Genomic DNA, 18,759 nt, shown 5'->3' on the forward strand with positions numbered 1-18,759 from the left:
TATGTCAAAACGACAAAACACGTATTTCATCATTTCAAAAGTATCACGTATTGAGGGAAACAAAGTTGCCCCAGAGTCCCTCGGAGGGTCCCAGACGGGCCCAACTCAAACTTTTCAGATGACAAAGGGAGTCAAGTAGTATATCGTTTGAAAGCTATATTCAGAAGAAAAACAATGGAATAAGTTTCGATGCTCTATAGTAAACCTGAACAAAATGGCGAGAGGTCAAAATATTAATACAGTTTGCATTGAAGTCTTTGGCCACTCCTAGAAATCTGAAATGGCTCAATAGATATCAAAACTGAAAAACACGTATTTCATCATTTCAAAAGTGCCACGTATTGAGGGAAACAAACTTGCCCCAGGGTACCTTATAGGGTCCCGGACGGGATTCGACGCAAAAGTTGTAAATGACCGTTCGAAAGCAATTGTTAAAGGAAGGAAGATGGAAGAAGTCTTGTGAGCATACAAACCTTGTGTGAAATGGCGGGGGACTGAAAATGTTAACACAACCTTGTAAATCTAATTGTAGTAATGCTAATAATAGTACTACTACTTGTAATAGGAATATTAGTAATAGCATCAGAAGTAGGCACACTTCTACTTGAAATAGTATCGTCTCAATTAGTAATGCAGACATGGCACCCAGTTAATTAAACCTTTCAATAGATGTGACTGTTTACATATCTCTCAGTTCACCCCTTCCTTTCCTTTGGACATGGTTTGCATAGCCGTTAAGAACATGTATCATCTTCATTCTTTTACCAATAACTTTCATACAATATGGCACTTGTCCGTTTTCCTATTCGCAAAGTTCAAGTTGGACCCGGCTTGGTAACCTGCAGGGATTCTAAGACAAATATTTGCACATCGAAATGCTCTACTTTACAATTAAGGAAACACTTCTTTTAGCGTTTTGACATATTGGGCCTTATACAGAGTCGTTTTGAAGTGTCATTAGTGCCGTATTAAAGAGGTCGATTAACATATGTTTCCTGCAGTAGTCAAGCTTTTAGTATGACGCTAATTATACGTCAAAACGACTCTGCATAAGGCGGCTTATGTTTTACCGTTTGAAATCATTGGAAGTGGCATGGACTTTTTGACGAAGGCCGTGTTAACATCTGAGTCCCCCCTTGCCATTTCACACAGGATTGGTATTGAAACACATGGTTCCATTTTCCTTCTTTTAACAATAACATTCAAACGATATATTATCTAACCCCCCTTGCTACTTAAAAAGTTTGAGATAGGCCCCGTCTGGGACCCTCCGAGGGACCATGGGGCAACTTTGTTCCCCTCAGCATTTCCTACTTTTGAAATGATGACATACGTGTTTTTCAGTTTTGATATCTGTTGAGCCATTTCAGATTTCTATGGGTGGCCAAGACTTTTCAATGCAAACTGTATTAACATATTGACCTGCCAGCATTTTGTAGATGCTTAGTCTTGTTGTATGGGAATAATTGAGACCAAAAGCAATCTACAGGCTAAGTCCAGAAGAATCTTGGCCGACCTCTTGATAAACCACGTGTTTCAGCAAGGTGAATTGTGGCAATCCGATACCCACATGAGGAATATATTGTTTTGCTCAGCAAATAGTTTGTTTGTGTTTAAGTATATACAAAGCAAAGTTTCTAGTTACGGAAAATATTACATGAGGAAATATTCCGGTTCAGTGTGAAAGCTCCCGTAAGAACTATCACCATAATCAGTGGAATGTGCCTTGTTAGTTTTTCCCCAATGTGAAAGTACCTAGCTATATTGTTAGAAATGAAAAGGCCTTAATTTCAATCAAGTCGCTACTACAGTTTTCGTATCTGAACACACACATGTTAAAGCGCTACTTACCCCTGAAAACGAATATTTGTCTTTTATTAGTTTCTCGTGTTACCCAAAGTACCTGTGGAATTAGAGCAACTGCCTTCCGCTCGCATTACATCGACTACGATCTTGGAACTAGAACATGTTTCGGTTTAAAGATCTCAAATATTTATCTTTCAGCCCGATTCTTTGTATCAATCCGAAATTTCAAGTCTAGATAAGAGGCAGCAAAGTTCTTGCATTATTCTCGGTGCTCACATTGTGATTTACTAAATAATTATTAAATATAATTGTAAGGTGTACATTTGATATTTTGAACAGGTTGAGCAAGATAAAAAGACGTAAAAATTAGACAATGCTTGACCTAACTGTTTATGCTTTCTTAACTGTCAATGAAATAGGTCTCTTGTGGAATTTTAAATATTCGAGTTCTGTATTCCGGTTTTGAAATATATACTAGCTTCAGATTTTTCAAATCCCAGGTGTGTATCTCGGCCTTGGAACTGGGTATGGACCTAGATTCGACATTCGAACTCTCGTCCGGATCAAATCAGATTTTTTATTAATAAGGCAAGATTTTGATCTTTAGAGTAGAACGAGGGAGACATATAGACTTGTCAATATTCGTCTTATTGTTTTCTTCTTCACTGTCAGGACTTCGTGAAATTACTTTCGACGAATTTTAGATATTCAAGTTTATTACAATTTGGAATGTGGGTTTGGATAAGAATGAAGATCAGAGATCCGGATCTTCGGATCCGCCCATCCCCACTATCAACTTCTTATTTTGTTTAAGTACATGTGTGTTAACAGTGGTTGACGGTTCATATAAATATACAGGGCTGTTAGTAAAACAAGCTGTAATTATTGATTGAGAATATCTTCTTATATTACCATAATTTTAATTAGATGCACTAAATTTATACACTACTTACATTATCAATGAAAAATCATTTTTCTTCTTTGTAAAGTTTTTGTACCAACATATGTACACCTCATCGATACCTTTTAAAGGTTGAGTATAATTTTTCCCCACCATGGTTTTGTATCCACACTGTCAGATAATTCATCCTAACTTCTATGAGTCTTATTTTAAAAAATACTTTCAATATCAATTTTATTATTTCACCATCAATGCTCACATCATGTCCCCATTAGCAATAGATAAACTTGGAAAACATAAAATTTCCGACAAATAAAGACGATCATTTGAACTTAAGTATACACCGCCTTATGCAGTCATTTTGACGTATGATTAGCATCATACTAAAAGTCTGACTACTGCAGGAAACAAATGTTAGTCAAACTCTTTAGTATGTCACTAATCACGCATCAGAACGACTGTGCATAAGGCCCACAGTGTTTGAGGAGCATAAAATGTTTCTTTCTTTTCCACCATCAATAACTTTTATCCAATGATTTCTGCAGGACCAGTTCGGTATTCCAAGAAATTTTATAAATGCGATTTCCACTTCAGAGTTGAAAACGCCCAAAACGAACGGGACCAATTTTAGAAGTACTTCCAAATTTAATTTCACTTCATGTGCATGTCTTTTACCAATTCAAATCACTGAATCAAATGTTTCTGTACAATCCAACACAAATTAACTTGATTTTAGTTGAATTAAGTCCATATTCCACATTCAACAAGTAACCTTTCTTTGTATCCATAGTTTTGGAGTACCTACATTGGTCACTTCGCACTTCTTCGAACCTGACAATTTGCGCCCAAATGAACTCGGTTAAGTTTTCGTCTTTTGGATCTAGCATAGAAAGACTAGAACTATCGTTGCACTCTGCTACAGTAGGCCTACTTTGGCTACTTCTGAAATGACCTAATCTATTTACTTATATAAAGAGGGACACTGAACACAATTGGCGTACTGAGTTACTTTGCTCTTTCTTCTGTTCCCCTGGCCCCCTTGTCCACGTGCAGTACCAATTTCAATTTTGGCAATCGGGGCATTAGCGCACCACAGAAGGGTTGTATATGATAGGGATAAGTATCTGTTAAAGTTTTAGGTCCACGTCGTTGCATTTTATGTGTTACCGAAATTTGGAAATTAATAGATTTTGACCTCTTGTATTAACTTGGACGAGATTTTATCATGTTGTAGATGAGTATGGGAGTCCATAGTCTTTCATAGGACACGTGCAAGCTAACGCGCACATCTAAAGTTTTGGGGAGGGATATACGAATATATATATGCGTATTTGTTATAGCGACTGTCAAACAAATATCTATCCATCAAATAATCGTAAACAACATCGTTATAGTGTGCTCAATAAAACATCGATGTAAACAACTATTCAAACGAAAATATCTTACTGTGGACCTAGAAAAAGTAGGATGACCATTACGTCGTACCCACACAAAAAAGCAAATAATACCAAATTATATATATATTTATAAATCAATTTGTACTTATACACTAAAGTACATAAATGTAATATACACAACCAAAAGGGTGGTTGGGTGGGGGAAGTTACGGTGGGTGGTGTCGCTACACATTAAATAAACAAACAGGTACTACAGAGATCTCACCAAAAAGCATCTACCATCATATAACAGTACGAAACACCTGGTTCAAGCCAAACGTAACATGAATGGTTCTAAATGAAGTACGGGATGAATGCCGTACTTGTACCTTAACTCATATTCACTGCGAGCATCTTACACACCAATGTGTTTTCTACCAATAAGGTTGACTGGAATAAAACAAACACAATTTAAATTTGAAAGACATGAGCGACTAATAAAGCATAGGGATGAAAGCAGAGATAGTTATAAGTCTAAGATACGTAAGATATAAAACGTTAAGTTGTCCTTTTTGTGAGTAATAAGACAAGGCTTATCCTAAATTCAGAATGAGGTTCGACGTGAGCTGCAACGCTCTCTTCTCCTCTGTCTGACTGGATCTGACCAAGATTTTTCAAAATGACAAGTTTTTATTGCATTAGAGTGCAACTGGTTGTTGCTCTCACTTCGTGGTATTTTCCTAATGAAAATCCAAATTCAGCTCGATGACGGCACAAACTGGGCTTAGTGCAAGTGCACTAACGATGGCTTCTTCCAAGTTGGTCATCGACTGGCAGGACGCTGTGACAATGTCGCAGAAAACCAAGAGCTTTCGGGAACCAAAATTTTTTTTATTTCAAGTTGGGAAATAAAAATTTAGGCAATGTTTCACTATCTCTCTCTCTCTTTCTGTGCGTGTGTGTGTTTGTGAAGTGCAGGGAACATAAGAAGAAATATCCTATTCCAATATTTAAAATTTAACAAGAAATCGAAAACAAACTTTTGTGAATTTATGAATTATTTGAAAAACAGAAAATTCCACTATTTCTTCACATATAGGCCTGCCTAGGTAAGGAAATAACTATATGAAAGTTCCTTATGAAGATTATTTTTGTAACAGAAAATACGAAGAATGCTTTGATTTTAGTGTGTTTAAAACTTGTAAATCCTAATTTCAATATTGGAATTTTGTATAATCAACATATTAGAGCAGATATTTGTAATATAAAGCTACCATTATTATGTATAAAAGTGTATTGGAAATAATGACAATTCGATAGAACAAGTACATACATATATATGAAAAAGAAATATGATTTTTATTTTGTAAATTAAAATGAAATTAATTGTTGCTTTTAGATCGCAGCACTAATAGTACAGCTTTTTACGTTTCTTTTATTATTTTATTGGTAGAGCAACTACACAAATAAACTTCCTCATTAGGTATATTTCACTTTCTCTTAAGAACGAATATATGAATAAATAAATGTATATTTTCAGACAATGGTCAGAATTTGTTTTCATGAGTTACTTAAACTCGAATTTTGGATAGTCAAAAATTTACAGTAGGCACTTTATATTATCTCTACTTATTTATAAATGTTACAGTATGTAAATCTAGAAAAGTGGCAAAGCTATGAGAAATCTTCGTCTTACGCGTATTAAACTGACGAAATATAATTTTGAGAGAGCAAAGGTGGATTCTGACGGAAGAACATATTCAAGTTTTTGAAACATTTTAGAAGAAATGAAGAATTGTTTGATTTTAACTTCATGTAAACTTTTAAGACCATATTTATTTCCAATAAATTTTACGGCTAACCAATGGTGTACGAATAAAAGAAGTATGTTTTTATGAATCGCAAAATATTCATCACTTTTAATAAATTTAAAGTTTAAATAATAGAATGGGGTATTTGTACTCTACGAACTAGATGTATGTTCTCGGCACTTTAAATACACACACACACATACATAGAGAGAGAGAGAGAGAGAGTTGAATTGAATTGATTTTAATGTCCCTTTCAGCAGCGAGGCTATATGAGACGGGACCAACTAACTGATTAACGTGCAATCCGAATTATATACTAACCGCTTAGCAACGAAGGAGCTTGCAGACGAAGACAGAGAGAAAGAGGGAAACACTATGTAAATTTTCACTACAGAACTTGAAATATTAGAAAATTTTCCGGTTCCGAAAGCTAATTGGAAAATTATAATTTGTTGCTGACAAACTTTTCTCTACAGAAGTGCAACTTTGTAGTTCAATGTGCAGTTAAATATAGTGGAAATTTTTTTACCTAACATCACTATATATAATATCCAAAATTGTCCCGATTATGGAAAGTTTTTTCCACTCGTTTCTACATCGTAATGAAAATTTTCCGATCTATGAACATTCCTTTCACTTGTTTCTACAGAGCAATAAAACTTTCCGATTCACAAAATGTTTTACTTTTTGCTTCAAAATGATAAAAATTTTCCGACTCCTCTGAAAAGTATGAGGTTATTTACAAAATGTTCTTGAAAGTTTACTGAAATTTTGGAAAATATATCTCTTTAATCCCGAAGCGAAGCAAAGGTTTGGTATGTTACCATTATTGAAACAGATGCAGACTTAATTCCTCACCACACTCCATTTACGTTAAACGTGTTACAATAACTAATTTGTGCAGTTTTAAGAGACTTAGAGGAAAATTTTCTTAACCCTTGACACGAATAAGTTTTGTCAACTTCAAATGGTAAATATATGGCAAAGAATGATTTTAAACATTCTCTTATAGATATTCGACTCGATTCAAGATTTTCATATGTGTTACTATGTAAATTCTCGTATCCAACTCTCGAGGAAATTGGTTTTGAAACTACTGACAGACATGAAATTTCTCAGCTGCATATGTGAAAGTAATGTTTTTCAAAAATGATCCATATAGGAAAACTTTGCAAGACTGTTAATATGAACAAGGTGTTTCAAATTTTGCGCGACCACATGTATAGATTTTGACATAATTTCTCACTAGAACCAACACACTCATGGGAAACAGTACATGTCCCAAATGTGATTTTTTCCAAATTTCTTTCAACACTATAAATTTCTATGTGTGAATTTGCTCACCTATATACGACAGGAAACTATAAAGTGTGAACATATAAAGAAAGGCTATATATTAACATAGATTATAAAATGTGTATTTTCCTTAAATCGTATACCACTCTGTGTATATGCATCAGGTTTATAACATGAACGCTTTTTTATACGATTTTGCATTTCTCTATTTAATGTGCATTTCTTACAGCACTTCTTTAAAATTTGATGATATGATTTGAACGTGTTAATACGTCATTCCTTACGTTTGTTTCCTAGTAAATCTCTTACGAAACAAGCTGACATGTTATGAGGATTACTCACAGAATATGTGAACAAATGGCTTTTTAAACCTGATTTCCGACTACATTCGTTTCCACTCTCTTAGCAAATATGTTGTTTCTTACTCGACTGTATTAACAGACGATCTCTCAATTTTAGTGACGTACCGCTCGCGAGTGATCTGACTCTTCTAACTCTTTTTGATGATTGAATGAGTCGTTGTACACTAGAAATGAGCAACGATTCTTCGAGAGTCGTTGTTGTTCAAAAGTCGTTGTTCTTCGGGAATCATGATTCTTCAGGAGTCATGGTTCTTTTTGAACCACTGTTTTCTGGAAGGGACGATTCTTGAGGGGTGATAATGTTTGGAAAACGTGAATCTTGTACGTCGCTCACTCGCGAACCGAACTCTTGCTTTTTAATCTTGATGGTTGATTCAGTCAGTTGCTGCTTTGGAGGGGTAGATTCGGCGAGCGACTCTTCAGTCGGGTTCGGCAAATGTGCGTTATCTTTGTGTATTTGCACCTCTGGCATGAACAAATTAGAAAGAACACCGACAATGTAAATGTTTAGCACTTTGATGTGGCAGTTGGACTCAGATTGATATTTTACATATAAAGCGTAAACTTTTACTATCAATTTAAATCAAATCTTCAGAATGGGGGAGTAGGTCAAGTACGTAAAATCCGGAAAGAGCCTGTTCTTTCCTGTTTCTTGGATACGCAATTGCAATGGCACATACACAATTGAATATTCAGTTCAGAAATTAATGAAAACGAGAGCGCACCAGAAATAGAGATTACTCACTCTCCGTTTGTTCGTACATCAATATTGTGCAACTGTTAGTTTTAAACAAAAGTATGTGTTAAACAATTCCTAATGAAAATGGTATGTTAAAATGAGCATATGTAATTCAAATAAATTCGTAATAATTAAAGTAAATTTAAAATATATTTTATAATAGGAGAGAATTGATCCTGATTATCTTAGTTCATTATTTTCGTTGCAAAAGGTAATTTCAACTTAAATAACGAAGGTCTACTTAAGGATATTTTAAGATACTTTTATAATATAGACCTATATAGAAATTCTTAAAACTGCGATGTTCAAAATTCAAAACGTATTTCCCGTAAGTTGTACCTAAAACATAACTGAATTTTTTGGAAGCACACACGTTGGGATGGGTGGGACCGATGCCCCTGTTTAGGTTTTCTGTACTTAAAACAGTTCTTAAACCGCAACGTTATGTTATTGACAAAATACGTCTATTATATAAAAATGACAAGAATCTTGTAATCACGCCAAGGGAAAACAGTTGAACCGTTTAAAATTAATTTTTTGGTGTAGTTATCAACACCTACTTTGAATTCAGTTTTTATCATGTTACTTTGATTTGATGCAGGTCCGTATCACCGGGAGGCACGGGGACCAAGACACTTCTAAATTTTTACTGTCTCCCCTAAAATTTTCACGGTAGGCTTGCAAATGACCTATAATATGATTAGATTGCCCTCCCTAGCATCCTCCGAGCTCCCCTACAAATTTTGCCTGGCTACTGGCCTGATTTGATTTGGTTTTGAGTTTAGCGTCTTTTTGAGAAGCGAGGCAATGTAGCTCAGTGGTAAGTCGCTTACCTCTGGTGCCTGCGGTCCTTGGTTCGCTCCCCGGCCATTCGTGGTGGACAAGAAGTCCGTGGATTTTCTCAAGTACTCTGTTTCCTCCCACTTTCTCATTCCACCAATTCTTCCATCATCATTCAGTTGTTTTATTCATAGTCTTCCTTAGCCTGAGGGCTTAATCGTTTGCCAATAAACTAAAATATTTTATTTCAGCAGCGAGGCTATATGAGACGTGGACCTACTGAAAACGTGGAACCGAAACACATGAGCTCCCACCGGGAATCGAACGCCGGATCTGCCACACCAAAGGCGCGTACGCTAACCGCTTAGCCACGGAAGAACTCCTTACTTTGATTAAAATGTGTATTCTAAGGAGGATGTGGTCTTCAACATTTTTAGGAAAAATTTAGTTTCTCACGATGTTGTAATAAAATTATATTTTTGGCATTGCATTTAGAGTTATAACACTTTTGCAGTAATGCTATAGCATTGCGTCTAATTGTTTTGCTATAGCATTGAGTCTAAAGTTGTAATATTTTGCACTCCGTATTTTGATTTGTTTAGGCTGTAATTTGCATATAGCTTTTTTGCATTTGTGATATATCTTCACTCTAATTTGTATGAATATCTTGTATCTGAATTGCAATTTTGTGTGCTACATCTGTTAATTGTAATTGACATTAGTTTAAAAGTGTAACTTTTTGTGATTTATTAAAGTTAAATTTGTTAATATCTGTATGCTTGTAATCTAAAATTGGAGTTATACCTTTTAAATTCATTTTATGTAATGCATTTAGGCTGATAATACAATTTCAGTTTTTAACTTCCCCCTCTCTCCATTGTAAAAAAAAAATAAGTGAGTCACTGTGTCGTTCAAATGAATCGATTCATTTTAGTGAGCGAACTATTGAGCGGCGATCTCAGAGATGAATCGGTTTGCCCATCACTACTCAATTTTGATACTCCTCTAAATCCCTTCCTACACTCTTGACAAGCATGAGTAATATTATCCTTTTTTTTTTTAAAAGACGGCCTCTCAAGTCTGATTTTTAAGTATATTCCTTTCTGCACAATAGATATACAGTATGAGTGTTACTATCCGAATGGGTTAATAAGAAGTACCTCATTTTCAGTATTCGTTTCAACCTCATCCTATACTCTCACCCAACTATGTAAAATGGAATATTGATTATCAAATGTGAATACTGACTAAAATTTATACTACACTCTCGATATGAGTATGGTTAACATGTGTTCCCTTATATGATTTTCGAATTTTGTATTTAGAGTGAATCTCTTCCAATAATCCGAACAAATGACAATTTCTTTCTAAACCTGTAAACATATAAAATCTTAAATTTCAGTACCTAGTAAATCACTTATTACGCTACAGCAACTTTATAGTTTTTCAATTGAGTGTATTGACATCTGCTATTTTATAACGATTTTCGACTAAATACTTTCCCACAGTGATATATATATAATGTTCTACACCTGTGTACGTCACCTTATGTTCTGCTAAATTCGATCTTACATTAAATCTTTTCTCATACTTTTAAGAAGCAAACGGATATTATGCGAATCTGATAACAAATGTTGTCTCAGGTTTGATTTGCTTCTAAATCTCTTATCACACTCTTGACAAGAATAAGGATGATTATCTGAATGTGTTAGAATATGGCGTCTCAAATCTGATTTTTGAGTAAATGCCTTACCACACTCCTGACAAGTATAAAAATTATCATCTGAATGGGTTAAAAAGTGATTTTTTAAAGATGATATTTCTCTAAATTTTCTTCCACACTTCTGACAAGTATAAGGTTTCTCAATATGTGTTAACATGTGTTCTCTCAAAGCCCACTTTCGACTAAAATCCTTCCAACACTTTTGACATTTATGAGGTTTCTCGCCTGTGTGTGTTACCATGTGAACCTTTAGAGATGAGACTTGTGCAAATTTCTTTCCACACTCATGACAAGCATGAGGTTTCTCACCTGTGTGTATCAGCATGTGATCCTTTAGATATTGTTTCCTCCTAAATTTCTTCCCACATTGCAGACATTTCTGAGGTTTCTCGCCTGTGTGTATCAACATGTGTAACTTCAGATCTGATATCTTCTTAAATTTCGTCTCACACTCCTGACATATATGAAGTCTGCCCCGTTGCTCATGTGAATGCGTTATCGTATGTGTTAATACATCTGAATTTGGACAAATATCCTTTCCACACTCGTTTGAAGCATAGGACTTCTTATCTGTGGATCCTGATGTGTGAGTTGATAAAACTTGCCTTCCCATAAGTCCTATGTAAGACTTCAAATGAGAGTGATTATTTGGAACAGGACTTGTTCTCCTTTGTGTAACTTGTGTCTTTTCTTCACTGAGGAGAGAGTAATTAAATGACATTAAGTAAGAGCAAATTAACAAGCAAATAGAAATTACACTAAATCACTTCAACACTCAAAAACTAGCTGTTTTGCGCACGTAAAAATTCTAAGCGTATACTTCCCTCACTTTGTTTTCAGTTTTTAACTCCAGGACCTAAGTGTTTAACTAAAAAATGAAATTTGAAGTGTTTCTTTGTTTCGTTCTAAACATTCAAACTAATAGCAATAAAACATATTGGACAATCGAAATCAAAGACTATATTTGAAATCTGATTACGCATTACTAAAAAACGTTTCTAACAAAGAAAATATTGTCACACTCAATATTTTACAAGATTATTAAGAATTAAGAGTACTTCTAATATAAATGAAACTTAGATTTTAAGAGAAGTAAGCGTTTACATAATAATAATATTCTTATAGAAGAATAGTTGTAAATATTTGGTGAATAGATGTATTTCAATAGAAGCAAGAGATTAATAGTAATCTTTCTGGAAAAAAAAAAAAAAAGCATTTATACTAAATACTCGGCCAAGCCTTGAGAAGGAGGAAACTATTATACATATATTTCGCTCCAACTTTTATTATAGTACCATAAATAATTCTTTTCAATGGTTATAAGAGAATAATAAAAATAATTATCGACACCAAGGAATAATTTTTCGTCTTGAGTACTAACGCGTATACTAAATATAAGGTCATAAAATACAAAATACGGAATATTAAAATAAACATTTAATATTTAATAATAAATTTATTATCCAATACTATGTACTATAGATTATATGTTTTGGTGAACATATGAATTATGAGACAATCTAAAAAACTATTTTCTTCTTAAATAAATTGGGACTAAATCGATTTAAATCTTGGCATTGAAACAGTGTGGATAACTAGAGTTTCTTAAAAAATAAAACGAAGGTTGGAACTTTACGTAAAGAAAACATCAGTGCATAAACATAGATTTAGAACATTGTGAGTTTTTTTTTCTTTTTTTACTGGCTGCAATCTCAACTAAAACGTCAATGATATTCGAACTTTTACCATGAACAGAAAATGTACTTTTATAGTATTTGAAATGTTGATTGTCATTTCTTTTCTTTTTTTCCTTGTCCTTTCTGAATTTCCTAAGTAGAACATTATCTTTTTTCTATTATTTATATGAAATCAGACCGTGAAAAGTGAGTTCCGCTCACCACAGCATGGCGCGTCCGCAGAGTGCGGATTAAGGAGAAGGCCTCTAGATATAGAAGTTAGCTGCGAATATACTGAATAAGCAGTTGCGGACAGACGACAAGGAGTGGTTCTCCAGTTTGGGGATTTGGGTAAGGCTAACAACCTCATCCTGTAAAAAAGGCACTTGCTCAGGAACATTCACAGAAGCCTCGGGCAAAAACTGATAACATGGCACGACCTCAGCAAAAGAAAATGGACATGAGATTTGGTATATGGGACATTAAAAATCTTTAAATTACAGGCACGTCAAAATCATTAACAAGTGAATAAGAGAGATACAGGGTGGATCCTGTAGGAGTTGAAGTAGAAGGAAATTAGGTGGGAAGGACACGAAAAAGTGAATTCCAGAAATGTTACGTTTCTTTTCCGTGGAAAAGAATAAAAATCACCAATTAGAAACAGTTTTTAATTCACAAACGAAGAATAATAGTAATTAAGCGAGTTGAATTTCTTACTCAAAGACTTCCTTTTACTAGTCTTGAGGATCGGTGGTGTGATATTGTTGTTTTAAATGTACACTTCTCTAAAATATAATTGCATGCCCGAATTTTTCTCAGTCCCTTACAATTGTAAGCTTGGCAACATCGCAGTCGACGTAATGGTAGGGGAAGTGGAAAGGAAAAAGATAGCGATTCTTCAGAACATAGCCCACAGTTTGCTTTTTGAAATACTCAGTTGTTTTTTATAACTTAATGTAATGATACATTTAGATCATCATAGTATTTGGTATATGAAGAAAACTTGCTTGTAAGTAAAGCACACACGCTTTTCGACCACAATATTCGTTAAAAAAGGGAGGGGGAGTTAAGAAATTATTTCTCTATTCATGAAATAGGAATAGAACTTCAAAGTTGTTTCGATAGCCATGCGAGCTAAATTCTGCTTCCTGTGCGGATTTAGTACTTTTGAACCTGGTTCGAGTCCCACTCGATGCTCTAACTTTTTTTCATTTTGAAATTTTTCATTTATTTTTGCCGTACACTTTTATAGTATATGTATTACAAGGAGGTGATGGACCACTTCCTAATTTATCCAAAAATTAGAAGGTGTAACAGGTGTAAAGCCTTTTCTGTAACAGGTGTAAAGCCTTTTCTATACATCCCATTGTGATTTCTTATTAGTGCAAACTTCTTCTTGGATCGATCCGTAAGATTATCGTAAACCTCAAAATAAATCCGAAGTTCTAGTGTCCAGAAGATCACTATCAGCCCTAATACATCCTTCCTCACCACCAGAACGCTGTTCACATTATTATTTTTAATATTATACGCTTCTTTAGCTTGGGAGACCCGGATTGATTCCCGGCGGGAGCTCATGTGGTTCGGGGCTTATGTTAAGCTGTAGTTTTACTTCTCATATAGCCTCGCTGCTGAAAGGGGCGCTAAACACAAAATCAAATATATCATTATTATTATTATATGCGTCTTTGGTGTGATAGAACCGGGTTCGATTCCCGGCGGGAGTTCGTGTGGTTCGGGGCCTACGTTAAGCTGTAGATTTACTTCTCATAGTCTCGCTGTTGAAAGGGACCCTAAACTCAAATTATTATTATTATTATTATTATTATTATTATTATTATTATTAGGCCTATTATTATTATAAGTAAGAAATAGAAAAAAGGTTTTAGGGTACTAAATTTGGTAAGACATTTTATTTCCTCCCAGTTTGTTGTTACACCCACGATCGTAACTTGTCAGGGCATCGGGCAACTGCCCCTTCCAAAGAAGCTCCCCGCCGTTCGATGGGGGCCCATGTTAAGACATTCTTTTTACTCCATATACAATACGAAGATGGAATTATAAATGAAGCGTCAAACAGATTCACTACATTACATAAACAAAACAGCACACAAAAGGCAAATAAAAAAATGAGTCTGGGGCCTATTTCAGTAAAAAAATGTCTACTATAAGGTGCCCTAGAAATAATATGTATTAGTATGGCTTTGAGATTTGTCAATATTGTCCGCTTAATTAATTTGTCATGTATGAAACGGGCTTAGGGGTGCAACTCATGGAACCGCAGTCCTTGCCGTGCGGGAGGGCCCACAGGCTCCGGGGTCCATAAAGAGTAAGAGAAAGATGGGAAGAGGGGGCTCAAGAATTAGAAATACAACTTTTCTATGGGATCCTAATGCGCGTCTTAATGCTTCTCTCAGAAAAAATCTAAGTTACGGCGCTGGTTACACCTATGGACTGTATGTTGTTATCTTGGTGTATCAGAACCATCTTAGATAGGTTTTCACGACAATCTCACATTTTTTACTTAAACGTCTTAATAGCTCTCAATAGTATCACCGTTTGCTAGAGTCTATCTCACAAGAATGCCCTCAGTTTCATGAAACATTGGTCATCATCTTACCCTGAACAATCTTTGATGAGTATTTTGCGAGTGAAGTGAGGTGTTTTCTCTACTGCTTTCAAATCGGTGTTTTTTCAGGTTCGAAGTAGTAGTGTTGTCAACGGCTAGAGCAGCTCGGCTCCCGGCTCAGTCACCACCGAGCCGAACTGAGAAGTGAGCCAAGCCAACAGCTCATAGACCTTGCCGGCTCAAGCCAATGGTTACCTGAGCTGAGCCGAACCGAGCTTATGGCTCACCCAAACCGAGGAAGCTCGAGCCGATGGCTCATCTGAGTCCAGCTCAGCCGAACCGAACAGAACCGGTTGCTCATCTCAACCGACCCGGTTCTAGCCAATGGCTTACCTTAGCCGAGCCGAAGCGAGCCAATGGCTCATTCCAATCTTTCCGACTCGAGCTGTTGGCTCAGTTGAACCGAGCCGGAGTTCAAGCTGCGCCAGTAGCTCAGGGGTCGAGCCGAGCCGGTTGACACCAGTATTTCCAACTCGATAAAGTTTTTGCATAGCTATCGTAAAGAATTAATTGATTTAAGTAGTGTTTAGTAGTTTTTATCGGTTCAGGTGAGTAGGGCCATGGTTTTCATGCCCTTTCTTTGGTTTTGACCCGAGTACTCTAAATCATATCCTTAACTTTAACAGTTTTCTGAGCATACAGAAAACCAACTGAGAAAAGTGATAAATTTCCTTCTATCGCTTGCTGAAATCGAGGAAAGCAAGATCGCCTAGAGAAGATCCGAGTGGCACACGTAGAAGGCAAGTATACAGTATATTCACCATTTGCCAACATTATTTTAGTATGAGCAGTTAATTTTCAAAAGTAGCTGCTCTACAGGTACATGATAAAAATTGTAGCTCGCTACAACTATTAGCTGGTTTTCCAGAAAAGTATTCGCTACTTAAGCTCTTGTCACAAATACAGTTTACTTAGCATCATGCATTATAATATATGTCATGGCATCTACATGCGTAACTGAAATTAAAAGTTTGGTTAAAATATTACATGAAAATTTTCTCTATCAATTTGCATTTCACAGTAAAGTATACATTTTGTTTGCTCTTTTTAAAGTGTATATATATATATATATATATATATATTATCCCCTCCTCCCAAAAATGTATATGCTTTCGCTGCTAGAATGGCATGTAGGTATATTCTAAGAGTCGTTACTATCCTTTTGACCGATCGTCAGTACACAATTTACTTCAAAAAATTTTCTTGTAATATTGTTGCAAAATAATTGGAGACAGAAATAAGAAAACAATCATATTTTCTCCCTATCATCATATAAAAATTTACTAAAACTTGTGAGGAAATCTTGGAATTACAAAATATTTTTGCGACCTGGAAAATGTTTATGTGTATCTTTAGTACAAAATTCGCTACACACTATAAACATATGTAGCTCAGCTACAGCTACAAGCTATAGGTTTAGACTTGTATCGCCACTACATCTAGAGCTACAAAATTTGTAGCTAGCTATTGTAGCTACGCTATAAATAGCGCGCTACTTCCGAACCGACTATGAGTTATATAAGTAACAACTATCACCTAGAATAAGTTGTGTCATATACTGTATATAAGGAAAAGTTGATGACAAAGTAACACGATCGATTTTAAAAGTAAATTCACCAACAGATCGAACTCTAGACAACATATTTCACGTTTCTGTCAAATTGTATTTCTATATCATCATTTTGCTTTAATGTGTCTATATTAGGACTAATCAAAATTAAAATATATATATATTCAAAATTTGGACTACCTTTTAGAAAATTCATTTCCGATAATTCACGAATCTTCACGCTTACGCTGTGAAGCATGAGGGAACATCAGCGTGTCGTTTTTGCCCAAATTGATACTCATTAAACACTTTTACTAATATCACCAACAGAACAGCAGAGTGCATAAACAGTAAAGAAAATGTAAGCTAATTGTCACTTAAATATCTTTTCTCCAATCCTACGGTGCTTTATGGATGCGAAGCGTGGTGTTGTAAACAAATCCTGTGAAGTTTTATTTTCAATAATAAAAAACATCGTTTTTTTAAGTTTTTGTTTCTCAAACGTCTAATAAAAACCATGGCTCTAGTTTCCTGAATTGATAAAAGCTACTGAACACTGCGTAAATCCATTAATTCTTCAAGATAGCTATACAAAAAAAAAAAAAAAAATATCGAGTAAGAAATTTACACCTGACTTTACAAGAACTTTGTTTTGTAACAATCCTCTTCACAGCCGAACCAAGGATTTCTTTAAGCAGAGATCAGATACAGGAAGACTCACTAAGCCGGATATACAGTAACTTCCATAAAAGCGACAACCGATCTAACCTCTAGCGACGAAACTCGGTCCATTTGAATCCGTAATGAAACGTTCCGACTCTAATTGTGCAATTGGTTTAAATTGGTCGGCTCGCGGCTTGTTCACCACAGAGCCGAGCTCAGAAAGACCGCCATATATCACGTCTACCGAGATGTGGCGGACCTCAACCGAGCTGAATCGAGAGGATGGTTCATCTGAGCGGAGTCGAACAGAGGGGATAGCTCATCGCAACTTAACCGGTTCTGTGGTGCGTATTACCGAGTTTTTATTGAGTACATACCAAAAGGATATCACCCCAAAAATTTAACAAGATATATGCTACTGTGAGAATTTGCGTTTCACATTTCTAAAAGTTCAAAGATATTTTTTAATTAACTTTGCTGCAGTCCACATTGAATAATACTGACCCAGAAAACATTGATGTTATACCATGACAGTATTGCTAAATCAAACTTCTGGTTTGCTATTGAAATTATAGGCATTTTGTATCAGAAGCTACAACATCCTCTGATGAAGTCTTGAAGATACAAATGTGGCAGAGCATGAGGAAAATATTGACGATGCACATTCCCAAACCTGAATGATAAACACAGTTGGCAGCGAGTTCAGTGTTTTTTCTAGGTGTACGTTTCCCCCCGAAGATGAAACATCGTCAAGCGCAGGATCTAAGATATACTAAATAGTGTGCAATTATGGCCTCAACTCACTTCGATTTCTCTTCAGACAAGCTTTTCTAGAGCAAAATGTGAAAGATATCTCACTTGAACACATCATTTATCTTTAAAAAGAGGATACAACCAGGTGTTTTTTAAAATATCATAATTCAATGTATGGGTTACATCCACTACTTTGAACCTGAGAAAAAAGCTATTTGAAAACAATAGAGAACACACCTCATCTCCTCTCGTAAATACGAAGTGAGAATGTTCGAAGTAAGGAGATGACCAAGGTATTATGAAACTGAGCGGATTCTTGTGAGATGCAATTGACTCTAGCAAGCAGTGGTACTATTGAAGCTATTAATACTTTTAAGAGAAAAAAATGTGATCGTCGTGAAAACCTATCTAAAATGGTTCTGATACACCAAGATAACGATAAAATCCAAACTGGGAAGAAATAAAATGTCTCCCCAAATTTAGTACCCTAAAACCTTTTTTCTATTTCCTACTTATAGTAGTAATAATAATAATAATAGATTTTGAGTTTATCGCACCTTTTACCTGTGAGGCTATATAAGAAGTAAACCTATAGATTAACGTAGGTCCCGAACCACATGAGCACCCGCCGGCGATCGAAGCCGGGTCTTCCATGCCAAAGATGCGTATAATAATAATAATAATAATAATAGTAT

The 18,759-nt window shown here is 35.3% G+C and overlaps 1 protein-coding gene across 1 annotated transcript in view; it reads right to left on the reverse strand.

Moving 5' to 3' along the window:
- Positions 1 to 4,212: 4,212 nt before the first annotated feature.
- Positions 4,213 to 18,759, reverse strand: part of LOC145684474 (uncharacterized) — a 30,883-nt gene continuing 16,336 nt past the window's right edge. The window contains exon 2 of the mRNA XM_081756904.1: positions 4,213 to 11,489. Within this exon, the coding sequence (XP_081613030.1) occupies positions 10,640 to 11,489 (850 nt within the window). The 3' untranslated portion in view covers positions 4,213 to 10,639. The remainder of the gene's footprint in view (positions 11,490 to 18,759) is intronic.

Source organism: Thermobia domestica, chromosome 4, assembly GCF_964235325.1.
Source record: "Thermobia domestica chromosome 4, izTheDome1.hap1.1, whole genome shotgun sequence".
Classification (NCBI taxonomy): domain Eukaryota; kingdom Metazoa; phylum Arthropoda; class Insecta; order Zygentoma; family Lepismatidae; genus Thermobia; species Thermobia domestica.